Consider the following 25,295-nt stretch of genomic DNA (forward strand, 5'->3'; position numbering starts at 1 on the left):
AGCTTTGAAGTAACGTGTTCTTATTTTGCAGGTTATACCTGATCAATTCTCCTGTGGTAAGAGCAGAAAATCTGAGGTTTAAGGAGGAAGGAGTGAGGGATATCCTGAAGGATGTGTTCCTGCCCTGGTACAATGCCTATCGCTTCCTGGTCCAGAATGTTCAGATCCTGCAGCACAAGGTACAGAACTCTGGACACTGGGAAACAGTGGAAGCTCTGTGCTTCTTCCACTGTTAGTGAATTAGCACTGTAGGGAAATTTAGATTGGAAGGAGGTCTGGACTCTGATCTTTACCTCCTTGTTCTAAGCAAGACTTGACTTCACAGTTAGCTCAGGTTGTATATCCTTGCTGCTAATTTGTTATTTGCTGTTTGCACCATGTTTTATAAAGCTGTAATCACCTGCATCTTTCTCTTCTTGGCCAAGCTTACGATATAGAAAGGAGGAGTGGAAGGTAGGGAACTGTCAGGACATAACAGCTGCCATTTCCCAGGTCAGAGTGCTCTTGATTCCCTCTTGTTTCAGGTCAGGGGGATGACATTGCATTCATACCCTTAAGAACAAGGCAGGGGACTTGGTGTCTGTGGGGTCAGTACATTCTGAGCAATTACCTGCTGCTCCTCACCTTGCTGGGGACACCACTTAAAAACCAAATACCATGTGTGCTTGAGGGAACCCTTCTGAAATGTCCGTGCTAAACCTGGCTGCTTTTTTTATATCAGTGTTTTTGTAGCAGCTTGGAGGCAGCAGGTACCACCAAAACTGTCCTAGTGCTGCTGTTTCTTGGCTGTTACCCTGTGTCCTGCAGCCAGGACAGCTCCAGCACAGGGAGGATCTGTCAGAGGAGGCACCTGGACTGCAGGTTCCTGTGTACTGGGAGCAGTGCTTGGCACCACACAGATTTAACACCAGCAGAACTGCAAATAAGTCAGGAAAGTTATTTTCAGCAGTGGCTGCTGTGACAGTTCCTTGAGCAAACTCATTTACTGGAACTTTAATTATGAATCTGCATTAAAATGCTTAACTTGGGAATACTGGATCCTGAATACATTAGCCACAGCATGAAGATTGCCTTCTGTGACATGACGGTTATTTTTTCAAAAGTTAAATTTAAATACAACTTAGAAAAAAAAAAGATTCAGAAATGGAATGGAAAGAAAGACAAATCACAGAAGCAATAATGCTTTAGACTTGCAGATTACATTTGAAGTCTGCTAAAAATGCTGGATGACTGACATGAGTTTCTACACTTCCAACAAGATTAAAATTTTTCTTATAGTAATTTTTCATTAAAATTGGAGATTTGATGTATATATTGTATAGTTTCTTTTGAAACCAATTTTAATCTTTCAGCTGAGATTAATGATAGAAGGTTACCCCTTGTTCATGCAGACTTTTAGGGGAGAGTGGAAACTAAACAAAAAGTCTTAAACCTTGTACTTACACATGCTGTTGCAGTAGCAGCCTGGTCACTGTGGAGAGCTGCCATTTGAGGCAGTAAAGGCAGCTGACTTCAGTAATTAGTACTGTAAATAGCTTAAACAAATGGTTTTATCTTTTTTAACAACCTCTTTTGGGAAGAAAGTCTGCTAATTCCAGATCCTAATATTTAACAAGTCTTTTTTTAGGATCCCTAGACAGCATTCGTCAGACAAACTTATACACTGCCCCCAAAATACACTTGTTTTTCCTGTTTGACCTTTGAATTGTCTGAATTGTGCTTTGCAGCTTTTTGCTGTGATCCCATTAAATCTTGCAAGATCAGCTCAATTGGGGTTGGAAGACCCCAGTGGAAAATCCAGGTGCTTAAGTGGATAGTTTCAGTATTTCAGCAGATGTAATTTGTCTTTCTAGATAGTGAATCCATTCCTGTGTACCAAATTAGGCAAAAGAATGTGCCATTGGAGGTGATAGTGCTTAAATTAGATTTCCTGCACAGGCTTAAACAACTTTTTCATTGTATTCTGCTTCCTACAGGAGAGAAACCAAAATCCCAGTGTGTCCTGGATGAAGTCTAATAATAATTTTATGCTTCCTGTAATTCCCACAGTAATTGTAGTTAAATGATAGCTGACCTCATGTTGGGATTGCTGCTCTTCTGCATTTCTTTCCTAAGAATCTTCTCTTTTATACTCTGTGAGTGGATCCATAACTTCTGGGTCAAATAATCAAAACATCTTTTCATGTGAACTCTGAAGGAAGGGAAAGGCTAAAGACTCTTAAAACCAGATATTAAATACTATTTGTAAATCTGAGGAGAAAAAATAAAGAACCCCCCTGTTTTCAACCGGTTGTAAGAATATTAAATGGAAAAGAGTCACACTGTGGGCACAGACAAATGTGCTTGTGTGTGGTCTTGCTTGCAATGCCCTGCAGAGTCAACCAAGTGATGACATTTCTCAGATGGGTGCAGACCTCAGTGTTCTGGAAAGCAGCAAAATGCACTGTGTGCATGTTGGATGCCTAAAAATTCCACCTGTTTTCTCAGATTGTTACATTCTTCTGTGTTTTAACTTGTCGAAATTGTCACATGCTCTTAAAAAATAAGATCTTGTTCCTGTGCCCGTTCCCCAGGTTGATTCCAGCTTCTCAGTACACGTCTTGCAAGTGCCTCAGATCCCCCTGGGTGAAAGGAGTTAGTTAAATTTAAGGGTCCTGCCCTGTGTCTGGAAGCTGGGGCACACAGGGAAAAGAGGACCACATACTGCTGTCCTGCTTTTGATCTGCTTTAACAGACCCAAATCACTGCAGTTAAAAGTTGTGGTGAGGCAGCAGTGGGAGGCAGGTTTTCCTTTGCTCTTTCTCTTACATGCCTGTGTCTGGAATTTCATGTTCTCTCGTAGGAAACCAGTGTAACGCAGTGAAGGTGCCAAAATACCGGTGGCTGGCAGGTAATTGAATGTAGAGGTTTGAATGTATCCCCTTATGACTTGAAAATGTGCTTTGTGTTTTTATGTTGATGATAGGATGAGGGAAGAGAATTCCTTTACAATGAGAACACAGTTAAGGAGAGCAATAACATCATGGATAAATGGATTCTTTCTTTCACCCAATCACTCATTCAGTTCTTCAAAGCTGAAATGGCAGGTATGCACGTTTGCTGGGGGGGAGAATTGTGTGGGTGTTTCATGAGGTTCAACAAGGCCAAGGGCCGGGTCCTGCACTTTGGTCACAACATCCCCCTGCAGCACTACAGGCTGGGGACAGAGGGGCTGGAGAGCAGCCAGGCAGGAAGGGACCTGGGAGTGGGGATGGACAAAAAGCTGAACAGGAGCCAGAGTGTGCCCAGGTGGCCAAGAAGGCCAATGGATCCTGGCCTGGATCAGGAACAGTGTGGCAGCAGGTCCAGGGCAGTGATTCTTCCCCTGGACTCAGCGCTGGTGAGGCCACCCCTGGAGTGCTGTGTCCAGTTCTGGGCCCTCAGCTCAGGAAGGACATGGAGGGGCTGGAGCAGGTCCAGAGAAGGGCAACGAGGCTGGGGAAGGGACTCAAGCACAAGTCCTATGAGGAGAGGCTGAGGGAACTGGGGCTGTTCAACCTGGAGAAGAGGAGGCTCAGGGGAGACCTCCTCACTCTCTGCAACTCCCTGCCAGGAGGGGGGAGCCAGGTGGGGATTGGTCTCTTTTCCCAGGTAACCATCAGCAAGACAAGAGGGCTGGGTCTTCAGCTGTGCCAGGGGAGGTTTAGGTTGGATATTAGAAAGAATTTCTTTCCAGAGAGGGTGCTCAGCCATTGGAATGGGCTACCCAGGGAAGTGGTGGATTCTCCATCCCTGGAGATTTTTAAAAAAAGACTGGATTGTGTCATCAGTGCCATGGGCTGGGAACCACAGCGGGGTTGGATCAAGGGTTGGACTCGATGATCTCGGAGGTCCCTTCCAACCCAGCTGATTCTATGATTCTGTTTGATTAGAGAACTCACCATTCCATCCAGAGGTTTCCAGATTCCATGGGAGACTTGGTAAAAGGAAGGAAATCTTTAACCAGCTACCATAATAGATGGAATGCTGCTTTCATGGGTGTTAAGTCAGATTTTGCTATGCTTGTTCATGAGATTTCAAAAAGTGATGAGGCTTTTTTTGTCACAGCTGATCGTGTGAGCTCAGTGATGTAGCTTGTTGCTGTAACAACGTCTTCTGCAGTGCTTGGAGCAATTAATAATATTATAATAGTTACTGAAAGACAGCAGTGAAAAGGAAGCTAAATAGAATTTGGAGAAGCTGTAAAAAAAGGATAAAATGGGCAGTGCTTGTCAATTGTATAAAATAATTTTTGGAGGTATATGAGCATTGGCAATACATTTTTCCTGGTGTAGTTTCATGGAGAGGGTTTCTTTGTAATCATATTGGGAGTGTGTGCAGCAGGATGGATAGCACTAGGGTATTGCACAGCTGTAGGAAGGTACTCCCCTGCTTTTTCTTCCTGCCTGTTGTCTTTTTCATCATCCCACACCTCTCAATGCTCACATTCCATTAAGACACTATTAATTGCAAAGAGGAGGAGCTGCAAGAGCCCCCTGAAGTAGCTGTGCTGATGCTGTAAGTTTATAAACTTGCAGATAAAAGTCACAGTGGGATTTGAAGAGGTTGTGATGCCTTTAAGGGCACTGGAACCCCACATATTGGAAAGAGGGTGGCTTTGGCTTGTTGTCATTCCTGTTTATGAATAAACAATTAACACCCCCCACAATGCCTGTGATCTTAAGTTGCCCTCTGAAGAATTTTAGAAGCCTTGGGCTTGGGGAGAAGGAAGGTATTAGTGGGATAATAGATAATGAGAAAACAGCTAAATGCCAGATCTGAGTTCAGGACTCAGAACAGTCACCATGCTTCTCTTGCATTCCCCCCCCTCAGACTGATCACTCTCACCAAGATGAGTAAGATGAGTTTATCTTGCTACAGTAGATAAAGCAGGTCATTTTGGTAATATCAAACTTGCATTATCAAAATTTCATTAAAAGAAGAAAGAATCCTCAAGCTACCCAGCAGTATGATGTAGGTGGCCTCTTACTGACGAAAATGTGGCTTCTTCCTACGAGTTGTGTCCTTGAAATTTGATGGTGCTGTGTGTTTAGTTTCATGTGTTTCCAAGCAGAAATATGCAGGACTACACAAGTTCATGTGCTTCAGATAAAGAGGAGAATACTCGAGGGACAGTGGAAAATCAGTTGGTGAATTTGTGAACCTGAGATCTTGGATCAGTGCACGGCTTCAACAGAATTATTTTCAGGAAGGTGAATATGGGGGGAGAAACTTGAATTCTCTGCTCTGGATTTCTCAGAGGAAGATGAAGATAGCAAAAAGGGATGTGTCAACAGCCATCTTTACAGAACAAGGTCTTCCAAGCAGGAGAAAAGAATTTCTGCTGGAAAATGACAATCTAGTCAAGACAGTGGTGTTGGTATTAAATGCTGTTGTCTTGTGTTAGATGAAGATAACGTCATGTGCTCATGAAATGAGTGACAGTCTCATTTGGAAGGGATTAATAAACAGGATTTTTCAATTTATTTTTCTGCATAAACTCTGACTCCAGTCAGGCAGATATTAATGAGATGCAGTGAATTTGTGTACTGTGACATGATAGTCTTGTGCTAGTCTCTTTTACAAAGTTATTTGGGGATTTTTTTTTTTAAAAAGATTTCTACTTCATATCACTTCAAGTAGGAAAAATGTCAGGAAGAGACAAGGGAAGATTATAATGGTGACTGATACCCTCAAATGCAAGGTAAAGGAGATAAATATACTATAAATTCCTGCAGCTGGGGGTGTGATGGGGTGTAAGAACACACAGGCTTTTGAAGGTGGCAGTGGTGAGTAGACACCAGGAACCAGAGAAATGCTGCAACTGAGCTTTGCTTCTTCCCTTTCATCGAGTGCATTTTAGACTGGAGCTAAATTTTACACTGATTGCCTGTGGAAAAATTGTTTTCATGAAGTAAAACTCATGTTAATTCTGCCCCAGTTTCTGCTGGCAGCTTGAAGAGCCAGCAGTGTGTCAGCCTGAGTGGAGCCCCTGCCAGAGTAGGATTAACCTCGCTGGAGGAGGCTGAGGGAGGAAGGGAAGCATACCTGTGCACACTCCAGCTTTGGGATGCTGGGAGAGCCTGGAAAAACCTGAGAGGTGTAACAACCCTCTGCCAGTCCTGGATGGGGAGAGCTTTGCCTTCTGAGAACGTGTGCAGTTGGAGAAAAGGAGGCACCGCTTGTCCCGAAGGAGCCTCACTTCCATTATCCATGGAAAACGTCAAAAGTGATGTGTGTTGGAAGCCCACACGTGTGTTTGTGAGAGGGTTTGCTGTTGTGTGGTACCTCTGGTGCCCAGAACTGGAGCAGTAGCTCCAAAACCCTCCTCAGGTTGGGGAAGTGTGTGTGTGTAACCTCTTGTAGCTTCACTTCCGTGATGACACCCTTACCCAGAGGAGTTATTAGCTTTGGAACAGTAGCACAATTTCTCCACTAAGCCTCATCCCTTATAATGGAAAATCCTGGGATTTTTGGACTCTCTGATAAACAGGGCAAGTAGCAAGATCTTGGGCAGATATTATGGAAAGCAATAGGACAAACAATCCTTTGAGTTTCAGGGGGGGTTAAAAGTCTATATTAAAAATCAGTAAGCCTTACTACGCTGTTCTTTCTTCCAAAGTGCCCAATACAAGCACTTATTTTAGTAATGCAACTTTTCTCCTGATGACAGAGTGAAAAAGTGTGTGTGTGTATGTGCACATGTTTCCATGCACAGGCATGTCTTTCTTGAATGATGAAAAAATTAAGATTTCATGTTTTGGTTCATGAACTGAGGTTACAGCTATTGAGAAGAGAAATGCAGGTTTCCAGGCTAACTTGAATCTCTTGTTAAAGATACACTTTCCTTGAAGGGTGGGTTTTTTGAGTTTGTTTTTTTTAATTTGCTTTTAACCAGTCTCCTGGCTCGATAATACCTAGCTAGAGGAGAGCTTGGAATTCTTTAGGAGTACAAATTCCCACATAAATAATGTCTTCGCCACCATGCCATGAATCTTCTGAGCATTTCCTTTTTAGGTTTAAATACCACTGCTCTGCCTTTAAAAACACTTTTGGTTTAGAAAACTCAGTGAAAAGTGTGGTGGAGCTTTTAAAGCCAAGATCCATTTTATTCAGTAGCTGCTTGATTGATGACACTGATTCAGAATAAAGATCAAGAAGCTCTTTGCTTTTAGAGAAATTATATGCAAGTTTTTCCTTAAAAAAACCTGAGTCCTGTTTAAGGTCCATCCCCACCCCCCTAATTTCTCATGAACGACTGAAATTTGTTTCCCTGTTGCACGGTGATGCTGGTGGTGACCTCTTTGGTGCTGGCAGTCCTCCATGCTTTCAAGTTACACAGAACTTGAAAATACAGCTCTGTTTATGTCTTAACTCCTCAGCCTTGCTGCTGCTTTACGTTCTTGTAGCTTACTGTGTTCCTTAGAAAAATAATAAAAGTCTGTAATTAATTCAGGGAGAATTGATTGAAGTAGGTGCCTCATTTAAATCTGGTGAGCAAAAAAGGAAGCGTTGGCAGTAATTAAGGAAATTTTATTTTATGGATCTGCAGTAATTTCTGTTAAACTTCCAGTGACTTGGCTGTATTTGCAGCATGTGCAAATCTAGGATTTGCCAAATCCTCTGCGATTAATAGTCTCTTATCCACTATCCTCTTTACGAGTCAGATAAAAGCATAAGGCTTCCATAATGCGTGTTTGTGTGGGATTAGGGAAGCAATTTGCTGGTGGATGTTTGTCTTGAAGCAGGAGAAAACTGATGACATGCAATTTCAAAATACAGTTGCAACTTAACAGCGTGTCCGGTCCCTTCTTTGAGCTGCTGCTCAAGTTTCGTGTTCAGCACCAGAGCTGCAAATGATAGTGTGTTTTTACGAGTGAGGAGCTTGACACAGAGGGCAAATATTAACTCCAGGAAACGTTTTTTTTCCCTCCAGCTTACAGGCTGTACACGGTGGTCCCTCGGCTGGTGAAGTTTGTTGATATTCTGACCAACTGGTACGTCAGAATGAACCGCAGGAGGCTGAAGGTAGGGCTGTGCTGCCCCAGCCTTGCACTGGGAACTGAACCCTGGGCTCTGTGTCAGTGGAATGTGTTGCAGCTCCACGGGGTTACACAAAATCATTTGGTGATTTTAAGTGCTCTCAGTTCGTGCCTGGTAGTGGGAATGAGAAGTCAACCTTTTTTTTTTTTTTTTTCCCCCCCTCCTGTGCTTTGTGAGGAAAACCAGTCCAACAAAATGCCCAGTAATTCTGCTGCACTTGATGGAATTGAGCAAAATGTACACAGTTTAGAAAACCAATGTATTGCATTAATACAGAGCATTTTTGAAGTTTACTTCAGTGAACTTACTGATCCTAAAATTGCAATTGCTTTTCTTTTTGGTGAATTCTTCATATAGGGTGAGAATGGGACTGAAGACTGCATTATGGCCTTGGAAACCTTGTTTAGTGTTTTGTTCTCCATGTGCAGACTTATGGTAAGGGAGTTACAGCCCACTATCAGTAACACTTTAATGTAGTTAATATAAAAACATCTTCATGTATCTCCCCCCTTGTTTTCCACCTCCTCTTTTTATGGGGCTTCTCTGCCCCATGGTATTAAAAACAAGGCAAATATCACTAGATAAAGAGACATTGTGATTTTTTACGTGATGCCCAAAAGTAACATGGAAATGTCAGGAAGGAGGTAAATTCCATCATTTATTTCAGTCTGCATTTTGAATAACATCACAGTTGCAGGCACTGTAAGCACTGTTTTTGCTGAACTGTCCCTATGCAATTCATGGTATTATTGATTCACAATGTACAAGCAATAAAGATGATGATTGAATTTAACATTACAGGCACCATATACTCCATTTATCACTGAGCTGATGTACCAAAATCTGAAAACACTTATTGATCCAGCCTCAGTTCAGGAAAAGAACACTGAAAGCATCCACTACCTCATGCTCCCCCAAGTCAGGTAAGAGGCAGTTGTTACGTAGCAAAATGGGGTTTTGGTCATTTTTTGAGAGGGATTTTTATTAATTTTGAGTGTTTTTGTTTTTGTTTTTTTTTTAATTTCATGGAACAGTGCTCCTTCATTTGTGTTTAAAACTGCATAACAAGAAAACAAACTGCTTTAATAATGTGAATATCCCTTTGCCCCTGAAAAAAAATTTTAGGCTGCTAGTCAACGTGCTCTTTTTTATAAGCAAAAAATGTTTAAATTTTGATTAAGCTCTGATTAATGTTAGTCTCTTTGCTGTAGGAGAGAATTTCATTATCAGTGAACTTCACACTCCACTGTCAGTTTTAGCTGGGAATTTTCTTTTCCCTCCACGTGGAGGCAGTACACTTGTGGTTAGGTTAAGGATTATAGATAGGAAAGAAAAAAATTAAGAGGAATGCCTGTTCTCCACTCATGTTTTCTTATAGTGGGCAAGGAATATGGTTTTTAGTCCTCAAACTGTGCACTGACTAGAAGCTGTAGCACCTACAGAAGGGCCCTAAGGGATCAGAGAACTTCCTTGGCAAGAACATGTGCATCTCCCATCTCTAGGCCTTTCTTGGTGAGTGCTAGTTCCAGATCCCACGAGGTTTGGAGTTATTGCTGTTTGTGTGGGGCACATATGGAGCCAGCAGAGCGAGTTCTTTTGGCTCCAGGTCAGGAATTTAGCCCATTGTCCAGGGATTGCCTGTAAGAGGATCCCTCCTCTGCGGGAGAGATGGTTCTGTGGGTGCTGATGGGTGAGCTTTGTTGGAAGTGCCAATGTGTCCCAAAGGTTTGGGTTCCTGATGGCTGTACTGGTTGTGTGCTCTGAGTCATCCTTAGTATCAACTCAGCCCAGGTAAAACTTTGCAACTGAAGTATTTTTGGATTAGTTTTGATGTTTTGAGGGTTTTTTTTCTCCAGCTGAGGGGCACACTGGTATTGCAGTGGATTAAGTTAGTCCCTGCATTTAGTTCCTTCATCTCAGTGTTCTCTTGGTCACTGAATATAAGAGAAGGAGCTTTCCTTTAGTGTTGCAGCTCGGTTTGAAAACCCTCAAGGGCAGGGGATCTGACCTTGATACTTTACGTGCCAGTTTAAAAATTTAAACCTTCCATAATGGTGTTTCTTTTATGGATGCTGTATCCTTTGAGGAGAGTGTATGGTCTTCCTGAGAGCTTTAATAGTGAGAGTTATTGCAACAGGCAGTTGGAGATTGACATAATGACAGTGCTGATTTTCTGTTCCCTGGGAAAGTGCTGTGGAGAATATGTAATCAAGGACTGCAGCCCTCCTCAGTGAGCTGGCAGGAATGGGTTTGAGCTCCTGGAGAACAGAGTCCTGGAAGGGGGGTGAGCTATTCACAGAGACTCAGTTCAGGCATGGCCTTAACATGAGCATTTAAAAGTGGATTAATCACTTTTTATTCCACTTAGTGCTGACTGACTTGCTGCTGTATCATGCCAACATGAGATATTTGAGTGGCTTGCACAGCTTTCCTCTGTGTTGCATTTTGTTTGTATTTTTGTCTGTTACTAGTCTGTGTAATTATTGGCTCCCTTCTGTATCGGTTGTTCCCTTGTCAGATAAAAAGGTGTGTTTTCAAGACCAGGTTAATGTTGGAGTTTGAGTTTCACCTTGAGTTGTGGAGCACATAATTGCATTGACTCTGAATGTTTTTCTGATGACAGCATAAGAACAAATATTGTCAGTTAATAATAAGGGATATTTTTGGATGCAATTACAGAAAACACTATTATAACAATATGATGGGTAAGTGCAGATACAGCTGAGGGACTTGGCCACTTTCACAGCTGAACTTGACTCAATAGCTGTGTTACAAACCCCACTGGGGTAGTACTGGGTTGCTTAGTGTCTGAACAGATGGGTTGCATTAAAATTTGGTGGATGTGCATTCAGTCTGTGAAAAATATTGTCATTTTGTGGCTCAGCAATGTTGTTAAGTAGTGGCAAGTAGTATTAAAATACTGCCACATAATCCTATATGAATCCTTCTGGGAGCAAAATCTTCTCTCTTGCAACTTACACGTTTCCAAGTTTTTGGAGGACCCTCCTGAAGGTCTGGCTTTTGGAAGAACAAAAGCTTCAAAATAGGTAGTGACATCTTAAAGCCCAAATGCAGAACATGAGGATATTCCAGTTGTAAGTTTTGCTTTACCAGCTCTGTTTTCCTGGCCAGTCCTTATGGGATACGTGGTTTTCATCCCAGTACTTTTGCTAAATAATGTTACAGCAAGTATCTCTGTTCACTTCATTTTATTCCCATCTGTCTTTTAAACTGGTACCTCTGGTCTTAATGTGATACTTGTGCAATCTTAGAGTAGCAGCTGAAGTAATGCATCTACTTGAGAAATCAAGAAAGCCTCATTTACAGAACTCTTGGCTGCTTGTACATTTGAAACAAGATGTGAACATCAGCTCACTCAAAAAAAAAAAAGGCCAAAATTTCAAGCCCAATCCTCTCCCCACCCCACCCCCCCAAAAAAAAAACCCAAAGGGCAAAAAAACCCCCCACTCAACCCTGCCCTGCTTCCAAATGGAAAGGTATTAAAATGATGAAGCTAGGAAAGATAACAAGGCTGTCTAAAACCTCAGACTCAAATATCTGTAACTCCTGGAAAAGATGAAAAATTGAGATCCAGTGAATCGTTGCATTATTGGTAATTCATTTTCTTTATAAGTACCCTATTTATAATATCTTTTTGCATCTTCTTGTGATATTATTAATGTAAATTGTACTTTTTATTGGATGTTAATAGGATAGGTAGTATGACTCAATCCATCTTCTCCACCTTGTGAGAGGTGCTGAGAAAAGATTTAAAAATAGCTCTGCTATTTGTTTTCAGCAAGTTATTTCCTCCTCATCTTCTCCCCAACAAAAAGAGAGGAAAAACCTCTTTGTTCATTTTTCAAATTGCCCCAGCCAAGGCATAACTGAGTCTATTGTAGGAGATTTCAGAGAAGGGGGTAAAATGCTTTCAATCTGCTGAAACAGATGCAATGAAAATGAAGCAATATAACGTTTCCTTTCCAATCCAGGGAGGATCTCATCGACAGAAAAATCGAAAGTGCCGTTTCTTGTTTGCAGTCTGTGATTGAGCTTGGGCGAGTAATCAGAGACAGAAAAACCATCCCAGTCAAGGTTAGAACTCTTCAGGTCTCTTATCATACCTTGGGAATGTGTAACAGCTTTGTAACTTTGGGATAAGCCTGGGAAAATTCAATAGTTAAGTTTCTGTTTTGTTTTGTTTTTTTTTGCTTCTCCCCAGTATCCTTTGAAAGAAGTGGTTGTTATCCATCAGGATCCAGAGGCTCTGGAAAACATCAGATCTTTAGAGAAGTATGTACTTGAGGTAAGAATATGATGCTTAACTAGATTGTCTGTGTCAGTTACCTGAACAACCAAACCCCCAACCTTCCCTGTTGGTGATCCTAATAACTCACCAGGTAAAATGAAGTTAAAAGAGATTCTCATGAAAGGGGTTTTCAGTGGGTACTGTGTGCAGCACTGCAGGGAAGTGGGTGAGGAGCTGAAGTCAGTTAGTGCTGAGAAATACTTAGTAGCTCAAACTGGCCACAACAGACCAAGAGGCTTTAGAAATGTTCTTTCCCTTGGTCAGTGAAAAGAAAAAACGTTTCCTGAATGAAGAGACAGTAGTCAACTACACGTTGTCCAAGAGTTGGATTACAGAATTTGTGATCTCCTTCAGTTAAAGGGCATCAAAACCACTTTGGCAGTAAGTGGAAGGGGTTGATGGAGAGGGGAAGGGAGAATAGGGGACCAGTGAGGATTTTTGCAGGATGTCATTTAGGAACTATACCATCAAATAAGTAAGATGTGGGTCTATACAATTTCTTCACTCATCTGTTCCTTTATGTCACTGCAGTCCTCTGGAGTGTGTGTCCATTAGAGAAGTGCAGCCTGCCCTGCTGCCAAATCTTTGCCTTTGGATGACTTGGCTTTTATCCAAACAAAGTAACTCTTCATGGGTTTTGGAGCTTGACTTCCTGAAATGGGTTGCACTTTCTTCTTTTGGTCATGTTGAGGTGTCCTGTGCAGGGCCAGGAGTTGGACTTTGGTGATCCTTGTGGGTCCCTTCCAAGTCTGGATAGTCCATGATTTCTCTTAAACTTGTAATTATCCATTACTCCAGCAATACCCTCTTTCCCCAAGCCTAATATACATCTATGGAGGGCCCCTAAAAATCCTGCTGGGGGAATTGAATTAGTGCTGGCTGTGGGAGTCATGGCTCAGTGCACAGGACCTCTAGATCAGCGTGTGTGCTTCTTGCTTTTAGTTACTGTGGGACTTGAATTCTTAAAAATTGTGCACTAGAGGAATTTTAATTAAAGAAGTCTTGATTAATTTGCAAGTGGCATTGTAAGGCTTTTCTGTCATGTTAGCTTATTGACTTGGCAGTTATGATACTCTGGCTTTAGAATTGCTGCTACTACTACTACTATTATTATTATTATTATTTCAATACCTGAATCTTTTCAATAGCAGATTTTGTGGAATTTAGGTTAGTGCCTCTCATTTTTTTTTTAATCTGAATGCTGGATTTGTGGATTCTGGAGAATCCAATTTTAAGGGAGGTAAGGTTTGCTTCCTGAAATTACTTCCAAAAAGGTAGCTGACAAAATTTGTTGTCAACTTCTGCAACTGGTAAAAGATAACAGAGGCACCTGACAATTTGTAAATGATTACATAATTGGATTGTACTTAAGTGTGTTTTGATTTATTTTGATTTGCTGCTGCAGACACTGTTAGGGTGTGTCTTACACAGAGGTGATTTACAACACGCTCAGATCCCTTCATGGAAGCACAAACACAAAGTGCTGTCTATTGTCCTGTCTTTATTCTGTATCTTAAAATTCAACAAGCTGATGCTGAAGCTTAGTGTGTGTTTTATTGTACTACATGGCAATCAATCCAGTTGTTTACTGGGATGGTGCAGAGCTAAAGAGGTCAGTGATTACAGGCAGGCTGGGATAGCTTTGCTTGAGCTGTGTTTGCAGCTTTGCTCATCGACCTCCTACGTATTCAGAGCTTTAGAACCTTTAGTGATTGCCAGAAGTGTGTTTCTAGAAAATTTGCAGATGCCAGAGGTAATCGGTAAGAGAAATTACACCATTTAATTTCATGCAGTTGCTGACAAAAGAATTGGAAAAATACACTTGTCAATTCTTCAAAAATTTCATTCATTACTTTTGCAGAGGGAGCTGCAGTCTTTGATCTGCAGTCCTGCTCTCTCATCTTCAGAACATAGCAAGTCATTTAAATAAATGGATTTTAATATTAGAACTGTCCAGATTATAGAGTTGTCATGCAAAAATAGCCATGCTCACAAAATGAAATACATCCAGCAGGCTTTTAGCAACTGGACACAGTTGCATTTTATTCATTAGTATTTGAGGCCATTTAGAAGCCTGGGTCAGGACTTCTCTTCCCAACTGCTTCCAGGGAAGGGCTTTGTCTGAGTAAATTTGACTCTCTGCACAGTCAGAATCTTATTTTAATCCAGCTTTGTATTCCTTCCAACCTCCACCCCTTTGTAGGGCTGTTATAAAACAGAGAAAATGGGCTTCTCCAGCAAACCCAAGGTCTGTCAGTGTTTCATGTGTCACTGGTGTTATGGTGATGTGGTGGGACTGGGTCTGGGACTGGGCTGAATGAACTGACACAGGAGCTGTGGCAGTGTGGGGGCCTTCAGTCTTTCATTTATTACAGAATTACATAATTACAGTGTTTATTTTCCTTCTTAGGCTGCTTGCTTAGAGAGCCCAGCCCAGAGAATGCCCAGCACTGGCATTTCTCTCTCTCAGCTCTGAGGACTGGGCATAGCTGGGGCACATGGCACCAAGGAAGGGCCCCTGTATGTTCAGGCATTCCATGTACAGGTCTTCCCACTGGTGATGGGAAGGGCTGGTTGCCTTGGTTTATCTGCATGAGGCTTCAAAGATGTGTTAAGGACCAAATTTTGAGTAGTTAGGAAGATAAAAAACTAAAAACTGTTTAAAGTCAAAGCACTGAGGCTGATACAAACAGACCTAAGATACAGACTTGCCTGTTTCTGGAAGTCATTCCTGTTTTTTTTAAATGGATAATGTGTACAGAAGAATGGTTTCCTAATCTAATTAGTATAGAAAACTTGTCCTGATGGAGTTGGCTTCTCTGTGATTTATCTAATCGGGCTCCAAGTCATCTCTCAGTTTGTGCTATTTTTTGGATTATTATTTCTTTTCCCCCACGAGTTTCTCATTTGCCACTCGTGGGCTCGTTTCCAGCAGCACCCCATTGAAACTGAATTTCTGAAGTGCGTAATTTTCATTAGATTTCCTGAAATTATTAAATAAATATGTATTAAATAAAATTAGATTCAGTTGTGTTCTTGGCTCCTCATGTCAGTAGGACTTCCTAGGGAATTAGGCTGCAGCTCAGAGGTTGTATTTAAGCATTATTTCTCAATCTAAGTGTTTGGCTACTTGCTAGTCCTGTCGTGCTGATGCTCCCATTTACTTGTGCTTCCTAAGTGCCTTGGAGTAGTTTGCTTGCCAGGTGCACCTGGGGATTCTGTAGCATGTTGATGTGAGTTCTAACAACCTTCCAGTGGGCATTAAACAGTAAGTGCTTCAAGCACTGGGCAGCCTGACAGACCAAACCTGCCGAATTAGAGTGAAATGTGCTGCAGATCCGTGCAGGTTTGTGCCTGGAGAAGAGTTCGTGTCGGCAATTTAAACTTTCCAATTTAAACTGTCCTTGGTCTGTTACACCAGGAACAGAGTGAGACTGTGTGAAACTAGAGATGTCTGTACCAAGTCCTGCCGTGTGTGTGCAGTGTCCTGCAGTGCAGAGGCCGTGCAGGGACAGCACCAGCACCTGCCACCCCTTGCAGTGGGCTCCTGTTGTAGGCACCACCTGCATTACAGACACTACAGGCACGTGCCTGCCTGTTCCCTTTGACATCTTTCCACGTGCCTACTGTTAGGGGCTTAATTCCTCTTTGAACTTGGTGTTACAGTCCTGCTTTGCTCCTCTGGTAGCATTAGTTCTAAGGGTTGACTACTTATATCTCTTTCTTAACCCCTCTCCCACTGTTTCCAGTGCATGTTCCCTCACTTGAGGGGTTTGGTGAATAGCAGTTTTACCTTCTCACATTTTACGACTTCAGTCATATCCCCCTTCAGCTTTCCTCTCTCCCAAGGGTTCTAGCCCTGGTCTTTCCTCATGCCATCCTCTCAGTCAGTTGTTCTGTAAAACTTCCCACAGCACCACCATGTTCCCTTCAGACACGGGGACAAAAACTGCACATGTAACTTCGAAAAATGGGCATTCATAAGTTTCTGTAGTGGCAAAATACCATCTTTGGTCTGGGGCCCCTCCTGAGTTTCATGTAAGTTTTATCAGCTGTTTTGGCTGCTCCAGCACACTGATCTTGTGCTGCAGGGCACACATGGCAGCTTTTCTGAGCCAGGGTGGTTTTCTGTGCAGTGAGGACCTGGAATGAACAGGTGAGGAAGGAGACAAAATGGGGCAGTTTTGTACAACTTAAACCATGAAATTGCTGGTTATAGTTTCCTGGCTCAATGCAGGACTGTTTCAGCAGAATTTTCCTTCCTGAGTTCTGCCAGGCCATTCCCAGAGCCACTGCACACCAAGGTTACGGGTTTAGCTCTTCAGACATTTGTGAGGGTGAAATAAAAAGGGCTGTTGAATAGGGGCCTGATTTGAGTTGAGAGCTGGCTGGTGTCTGTTAATAACAGAGAAATGGTACCTAGAGGCTGAGGACAGGGCTGCTGAAGGGGTAGGTTCCATGTTGGTTGGCTTTATTTGCTCTTCCAGTGTTGGCCAGTGACTTAGACCACAGAGACAGCCACGGACAGAGTTTGCAGCTTGGGGCTTACACCTTCCCTGGGGCCGTGGCCTCTGGTCTGTGCCCTTTCTTTCCATGGCTGTCAGAGATGGCTGTTCTTTAGCTTCACTTCTCTCCCGGTGTCTTTGTCCAGGAGCTCAACGTTCGCCGGGTGACGCTGTCTGCGGACAAGGACAAGTACGGGGTGCGGCTGAGGGCAGAGCCAGACCACACGGTGCTGGGCAAGCGCCTCAAGGGGGCATTCAAACCTCTCGTGGCTGCCATCAAAGAGCTGAAGAGTGAGCAGCTGGAAAAATTCCAGGAGACAGGTCTGTAGTGGTGCAAACCCCTGAACAATGGCAATAGATCCTGCTGTGGGCTTAGGGGAGCGTGAGGGCTACTTCGCTCTTATCACCCCTGTGAAGTTTTTTGTGATGAGAAAAGGAGAAAATTTGGGTTTGTTATTTTTACTATTATTTTGCTGACAGTAGATTAGAAATGACTGTGTACACTAGTATTAAACTATCCTCCTGTTAAACTGTTTCTTCCCATCCAGGGAGGTGGAGGTTGGATCTCAGCAAAAGGTTCTTCCCCCAGAGGGTGGTGGGGCACTGACCAGACTCCCCAGGGCAGTGGGCACAGCCCCAATGCTGACAGAGCTCAAGGAACTTTGGACAATGCTCTCAGGCCTGTGGTGGGATTGTTGGGGTGTCCTGGGCAGGGCCAGGAGTTGAATTTAATCCTTGTGGATCCCTTCCAACTCAGAATATTCTACAGTCTTAAGTGCTACTGTAAGGCCAAGATGAAGCAGGGAATAAGCTTTCTGTGAGACTGAATCAATTTGGAACTGAGTATTTGTGCAATAGTTTTTATTCTAAAAGCATCCCTTCAGTTCCAGACTTACAAGTGGGTGTGAATTTTGCAGCTATATCTGTTTAGTGAACTGCTTAAATGGAAATTAGGATTTGGTGGAGTACACAGGTTATTTTTAAGTTTTATTCCATTCAGATGGTTCCCCACCAACAGTTGCTGAAGCACTTGTGTTTGAGTGAGCTCTGCTGCCTGGAGAAGTGCCTGTGTGAAAAGTGGGAATGTGGGTAGTTCATTGCTGCTCACTAGTGCTTAACTGCTGTTTCACTGTATTGCAGATGTACTGCAGTGCAGGTGTCTGAAACCTGATACTTGTTTAAAGCCTTTTGAGTTTAGTATTGTGGTTTTTTACTCTGGTAAGAGATGCTCTTCCTCTGCCAATTGTGCAGGCACCATTGTTGTAGAAGGACACGAACTCCATGGGGAAGATCTCCGGCTCATGTATCAGATTGCAGAAGGATCCTCCCAGTTTGAGGCACACTCTGATGCTCAGGTATTTTATTGGTGTTTCTTTGTTTATTTGTTTGTTTTGCTTTGGTTTTTTGTTTTGTTTTGGGTTTTGTTTTGTTTTTGTTTGTTTTGTTTTGATTAAGGGAAGAGTTCCTGTCAAAGTCATAGGAAAACGGTGGGGTGGGATTGTTAATTCAGGTAGTTCAACAGATTTTGGGAGCCCGTCTCTTGAATTCTGGAGCTGTTGAATACTCTCTTCACCCTCGTATTTTGTAAGTGAGGAGCTCTGGAAAAGCAGCCTGAATGCCTGAGTAGAGCTTGTTTCAAGTTTGTCACCTGTTCATCCTTCTTCTTTGTGTGCATTCCCTCAGGTGTTAGTTCTGCTGGATGTTACCCCAGACCAGGCCATGGTGGATGAAGGAGTTGCCCGGGAGGTCATTAATCGCATCCAGAAGCTTCGCAAAAAGGTGAGGAAGGAATGGTTTGGGCCAAGGCATTTTCATTTCCTTTGCAGCAATCTTGGGGCAGTATGGAACAGAAACCGAGCCTTTGAATTAAGCATGAAGCCATGTATCATTTACTCCTCATGTATAATGTTCTGATTAGAGCTCTTGCAAGAGAATCCAAAGGATGTAAAAAGAAAATTTTCTTGGGACGTGTTTTTTGGAAAAGATATCTGTGCAGTTAAGGCTGCATAAATCATAGATTCATGGACTAATCTGAGTTGGAAGGGACCTTTCTTCAGCATAAGACTGAAAAATTACACATTTATACCAAAATAGCTATTTTCCTATATAATTTTTAAAAATATATATAAGTATGTAGATTTCCATATATATACACCTATGTAGATTTTTATATATACACTTGTGTAGATTTTATATATATACACCTACCTATAGAGATTTATATATATAAACATTTTAATATATAAACACACATATATATAAAAAATAAAACTTATACGGATTTTTTTTTTTTTGTGCCAAATAAAGCTGGGAAGGAATGTGGCCATGAAAACTCTTATGTTGTTGGATGATTTAAATTTAGTTCTTTAGTGACATGAGGCCATAATTTATTTTTCCTTAAATGAATCTCAAAATACTTAATCCTGCATACACTCCCATGTTTCAAGGCTCTTGCCTTTGTGACACAAGGATTGTTTTATTCTAAATCTTTAGTGGAAACTTTTGACAAATCCCTGGTAAATATCTTAAAAGATTTTTTTTTTTCTTTAACATAACAAGTATTCTTCTTTAAATTTGTAATTTTGCTACCAGTAATAGTGTATTTGTGTGTCCTACAGCGGAATCTGGTTCCTACAGATGAGATCTCAGTGTACTACAGGTCCCAGCCAGAGGGGGAATACCTGGACACTGTTATCAAGGAACATGCAGATTTCATTTTGGCCACAATAAAGGCTGAGCTGAAGCCTTACCCGGTGCCTACCCCAAAGGAAGTTCTCATCCAGGAAACAACCCAAGTAAGAAGAAAAAGCTCTGGCTGCATGGCTCACTTTATCTGCTTTTAACCCAGCAAACTGCTCCAATTACAGAAAAATGTCAGTGTTTATTTATGGGATGTAGCAGTTATTGTTTCGTGTCTGTAAATTTCTATATTAGTGGTTTTGGTTTAAAAAAGAAAAATATTTAGTTTCTGTATGTGTAGTGTTTTTGAAAAGGAAACTGCTTGGGTACCAAAATAAATGAATAATTAGTTGTTTGTGTAAGCTTAATGCACAGTTATTTGTACTTGGATTAGTGCATTGTTTAGACAGCCAGAACATTGTTGCTCTGATTTCTTTAGGTTAATATGCTTTTGTATTGGAACTTCCTTCAAAGCTAAATTTTTCTTAGGACCAACTTCAGTTATTAATATTTAAGGCTGCTTTTTTCCCTGCCCCCTGTTGCTGAAGCTGTCCTTGGTGCCAGTGCAGTTTCACAGATAGTTCAGATGTGCTGTTGAAAAGGAACAGCAGTTTCCTTCGTTTTCTTTGATTGCTTCTTCTGCCATATCTGACCACACTCTTGCCCTGGTTTTATTCAAACTTACTCTACCCAAAAGACATCCCCAGCAGAATCGTGGGGGAAGTATTTTTCAGCATAAATGTCATGCTGGACCAGAAAGACCAGAGCGTGGGATATATGCAACTTAAAATTTGATTTACAGAGTGGCTGGAGGGACCATTTCGTTTATTTAAGGAAAATATTTTGTTGTGTTGGTTTAATAAGACAATATCCAAACCATGATCATATTTCTCTTTCTTCAGCTGAAGGGATCAGAGCTAGAAATTACCCTTGTCCGAGGGGGGGTGTGTCAGTCTGTTGGTCCAGCCTGTGCCTACGTCAACCTCAAAGTTTGTGTCAATGGGACAGAGCAAGGTAGGAATGTCCCCAGCCTGATTTGTCAGGGGTGGTGTGAAAGGTAGATAGTGCAACCTCCTTCCCAACAGGAGCTTTAAATAATTCTTGGAAGTAGATGTATTCAAAGTAAAACCACCCATTGTCCATGATGCCTTCTGGGGGAGATACTCAGGTGTGCCCAGGAGTTATTTAAGTTCCTCAGAGGGGTCTGTGTGTGTCTGTCTGGGGTGTGCACACTCTGTGTCTGTGTGTGCTCAGAGCATGGACCCTGAGAATCTCTAATTCTCCGTGTTGTGCTGTCAGTGCAGGTGATGCCTTGATGTGGAGGAGATGCTTTGAAAACCTTAGATATGAAGTATAGAGCTGAAAAGAATACTAGAGAATAAGATGTGTATTATATTAATTAGAGATTATATTGCGATCATATGATTATAAAATAAAACTAGATGATAGAATGACTGTGTTTTGGATAATGAAAAGATGAGAGCAGTGATATTGGTAAAAGTATTACAAGGTTGAATTATATATTAAAAGAAGGAAAATTAAATGCACTCAGGGAATTTTTTCCTACATGTATTGACAGTTTATGTATCAAGTAAGTGTTAACATGGTCACAGAACTGCTCCCTGAATGATAATGAATCCAGCTGTAAAAGTTTGGTGACCATCTCGGAGGGCTCTGAGTGTGCCAGTTTTTAATCAGTGTAATACCAGGTTATACTTCAGTGACAGACAACTTTGACTGCTTTATTAGTAAAAACAAGTAAAACTTCTGTACTCTAAATCTGAAGTACACTTCAGTCCATTTCCCTGTTTTCTTTCCTCTTTCCCTTTCTTACTAAAATAATTTTAGGAAGATGTAGCGTTGCCAGTTTAGAAACTCACTGAAAGTGATGTTTAGTGATGAGAAAGCATCACTAGAAAATCACTGGAACTTGGATGTTGCTCACAAACTGCATTTTAATTTCTTAATTTTGGTTTTAGATGGTGTGCTGCTGCTGGAAAATCCAAAAGGAGATAACACCTTGAACTTCACTGGACTTGTAGATGCTGTCTCCTGCATTTTTGGTCTTAAAAATTCAAAACTGACAGTTTTTAATGGAAACACAGGTAAATGGAATATGACAAGGAAAACTGGAAGTCTTTCTAGCAGCATCTAGGAGTTGTTTACTGTAGAATTATTTACTGTATAATTTATATCTATCTATATAAAATTGACAGGAAAATGGGTAAGGAAATATTCCATTTTATAGCACTTAGCTTATGAGACTGTGTTTATAGTCACATCAGAATGTTTCCAAAAGGTGCTGCTAAATGGTGCTCATCTCTCTCCTCTGTTATCTTCCTTCCATTGCAGTTCTCTTCAGGGCAAAATCTGATTTATTTCAGGGTTTCCACCAGGCCCAGGCTGTGCCATGAACTGATGGTGAGCTGCCATCAGCTCTTCCATGCTTTCCTTTTCCTAATGCCTCAGTGGGCAGGATGAGAACTTCACTGCTGTCTGTAGAAAAAAAAAAATACTGCCTTGTACCCCTGGAAAAACTTGAGGATTCTCTGCATTTCTTCTTTTTAGAAAAACTGATTGAATATTAAAAATACTGCAGAAATGGTAATTGGATGGCTACAAAAACTTTCCTTAGTATTTTTTCATAGAAACATTTCTGAAGTACATCTGAGGGGGAGGTTCTTGAATTGTCTGGTTTTGGGTGCCCATGGCACTGCTCAAGATCACCAATTTGTCCACCAATGACATCTGTAGGGGAACAGTCTTACTTGTGTCCATAATGTCACTGTTGCCATCTTTATCTTTAGTTTCTTGACTTCTCCTGCAAGTGTTTCTAGAAGGATATTTTGGGGGTTTCCACATCTGATGTCACCTGTTCCCTTACTGTGATAAACCTCTTTCAGGTTGTGCTCAGCTAAAGTGAATAGTCCTGTCCTACAAAAGGATTATGCTTTGCTCTCAGTTAGAGGTGATTTAGAGGAGATCCCTTGGTACCTTCCTCGAGTTTCAGTTGTGTTTAAAGGAGGAAATAGTTTTCCTTGAAGTCCTTTTCCAAGTAGTGGGGATATCCTTCCTAGCAGTGTGGTCTGTGCCTGCAGAGGTGGGTGTGGACTGGTATTGTTCATTGCTATCACAGATATTAAGAGATGACCTGCAAAAGGCCAAGAAAAGTTGGGAAACTCCCATTCCATTAAGATTGTGAGCAGTTTAACTCCTTACCTGGTCACTAATAGAACTAAAAGGAAACAGCATAAATCCATTAATGTGGAATTCCTGAAGGAATTGGTAAAGAAAATGAAAACCTTCCCTCTTCCTAAGAGGTTCTTTTCTGCTGTAGTAACAAAAGCTTTATTCCTTTCCATGTCACTTTTGCTCTGTAGGGATCATTTGGGGACTTCCCATCTTGGTGTGCTGATTTTAAACTTTCAATCTTTGCAAGTGGTCTGGGCAGAGCAGGTTTTTTTTTTTCCTCTGCCCACTTAGTAACAATGTGGAAATTCCCTTGGAAAGTTCAGATTATCAAATTCAGTTTTGTTGCAGTTTGTCAAACCGGTATTGATCATCAGAAGGTACAGCTCCCTGAGGAGTCAGGGTGGAAAGCATGTGCAAGGAAAATACCTCTTAGAGAGGCCAGAGAATAGGCCTGGAATTCCTGGTGTTTGCTTTGGATACAATCCATTTGTTCTATCTGCCCCGCCTTGGTGTGGGTTATGTCAGGTGAGGCCTCGTGGTGGTTCCAGGGCCTCCTTAGGTGAGGCAGGGCTTGGGATCAGCTGCTCTGTCGGAGAGGAATTGCAGAGGGAAGTTGTGCACTCTGGACAAGTTGTTGCTGAATTGTTCCCATATGTGTTAATAAAATTGTGACCCAGTAAAACCATATTTCTGGCTCCATATTTCCCTTCCTGTGGTTTTTAGGGCTGTCCACTTTACTTGCAGTAATTTATTATCTTGTTTTCTAATTGTAATGAAGATTTACTTAGGGTTTGTGTAATGGCACAGGACCAGGCAGTTCTTGTATTAAGGGAGGCTCAAATATGTCATGTCCCTGGTTTTCAGTGCAGCATTGAAATAATAGGATAAACATTTCCTTCCCAGCAGTATATTAAGATATTTTGAGGAACTGCACAATCACTGAGCAAGGCTCTGGGATGTGTACTGACCTTCAGAAACTGAGAATAGAATTTGTCTCTGAATATTAAAAAAAAAATAATCATTCAGAGGGAAGAGCCTGGGCTTAAGTCAAATGGTAAAACAGTTGTCTGTGACTTTTTTTGCTCCGAATTGCTGAAAACTTTCTAAACTTCTTGTTGGGAATGCTTTTAGACTTGCACTTGTCTTTCATGGAAGTAACCCATACTGAAAAGGTCCTATTAAAAAAAAAATCATTTTTTCAATGTTTGTAGGAAGAAATGAATCTGTAAATCATGTAGGGCTTCAAGGGGAGGGGAACAGGAAAGGGAACAAAAATCCCCCTACGAACTTCTCAGTCCGTGTCTTGTTTCATCTTCGGATGGCTAATTTTTTTTTAAAATCTATTCTTAGCATTGTTTTCTGAACAATAGAGCACAAAGATTTATTTTCTTAGTCTTTAATTTTTAAAAGGCCATGAGGCTGCAAGGCACCTTAGCAGAACATTACCACTTAAATCTCAGCTGCAGGGAGAGATGACTTTAAAAGTGATTTTAATATTGATGAGCACTTGTAATAGCTGCTTGCTTTCAAGTCTCTTGTTATATATGAAGAAATGACTCACATTTTTTCTTTTTCTTACTCTTATTAGAGGGTTCTAAGAACAGGCTCCGTTGACAGCACTCTGCATAAACTCTTCCCTGGGAAAATGTCAGCAGTCCTGTAATGCCAAATGCTAATTTGTTAAATAGGCAAACCCCCGTTACTGCAGCTCATTCCTCTTTGCCCTGCATGGATCCCAGCAGCTGGGGAATGGTAAACTGGAAGTTACTGGAGCTGGGTGTTTGTAGTTCTGTCAGCACCCTGCTCCCTGTGCTCTCTCCTACCGTGCCCCATAAATTGTGCTGCTTTAGGGCTGTGCTGGGAAAAACCTGCCCCTGGCTCCTCTTCTATATGATGAGGTCTTGGTAATTCCTCTCCACTTGTTAATTTAGTTGTTTTCTTGCTTTCCCAGAAGTAAAACCAAAAGCAGCTCCCCTTCCTGTGGGCTGGGGCAGGTGCCTGGCACCTCAGCCATGCCAGGGCAGTGTTCGGGCAGTGCCGGGTGGGCACCGGCATCGGGACATCTGCACTCCTGGAAGTTGAGTTGGAGTAGCAGCAATGAAGTTTTGCCTTTTTCTTTAAAGCTTTATGAAGATTATATATGTATATGAATATATAGAGTTTAATGTGTTCAATATTAATAAATCTCCTGATGTTGCATAGTAGCACATTCCCAGTGCTGCTTCAGCTTGGGGGAGTTCGGGTGCAGGCAAAGATCACAGGTCTGCATTTAATGAGATAGAAATGAGTAAGTGAATAATTTCTTGCTTGTTTGAAGTTATTTTACTGGTTTTATTGCATAAGCAGTTGTGTGTTATGTGCATAAGGAGCATCATGTAGGAGCTGATTTCTACAGCAGACTGAGTACTCTGTGCGAAAACAAAATATTTCAGCACAAATCCTGCTTTTCAAACCAGAGAAAAGCTCTTTCTTGAGGAGGGAATTGTGAAAAGGGAGACACTCCTGCGATGGGGTGAGAAAGCCTCGTTGTCAGCTCCTGGAGTGGGCAC

The 25,295-nt window shown here is 41.7% G+C and overlaps 1 protein-coding gene across 3 annotated transcripts in view; it reads left to right on the forward strand.

Annotated features, from left to right (window-relative positions):
- Positions 1–25,295, forward strand: part of IARS1 (isoleucyl-tRNA synthetase 1) — a 97,581-nt gene that overhangs the window by 66,042 nt on the left and 6,244 nt on the right. For all 3 annotated transcript variants that reach the window (XM_027737751.2, XM_027737662.2, XM_039378386.1), the window contains exons 20-32: positions 32–179; positions 2,966–3,086; positions 7,955–8,046; positions 8,419–8,496; positions 8,863–8,984; positions 12,054–12,156; positions 12,284–12,367; positions 17,022–17,196; positions 18,127–18,230; positions 18,559–18,654; positions 19,494–19,670; positions 20,457–20,568; positions 21,534–21,659. In XM_027737751.2, coding sequence (XP_027593552.1) covers positions 32–179; positions 2,966–3,086; positions 7,955–8,046; positions 8,419–8,496; positions 8,863–8,984; positions 12,054–12,156; positions 12,284–12,367; positions 17,022–17,196; positions 18,127–18,230; positions 18,559–18,654; positions 19,494–19,670; positions 20,457–20,568; positions 21,534–21,659 — 1,538 coding nt within the window. The remainder of the gene's footprint in view (positions 1–31; positions 180–2,965; positions 3,087–7,954; positions 8,047–8,418; positions 8,497–8,862; positions 8,985–12,053; positions 12,157–12,283; positions 12,368–17,021; positions 17,197–18,126; positions 18,231–18,558; positions 18,655–19,493; positions 19,671–20,456; positions 20,569–21,533; positions 21,660–25,295) is intronic.

This window comes from Pipra filicauda, unplaced genomic scaffold (genome assembly GCF_003945595.2).
Source record: "Pipra filicauda isolate LSUMZ 115617 unplaced genomic scaffold, ASM394559v2 scaffold102_size2360937_pilon, whole genome shotgun sequence".
Lineage (NCBI taxonomy): Eukaryota > Metazoa > Chordata > Aves > Passeriformes > Pipridae > Pipra > Pipra filicauda.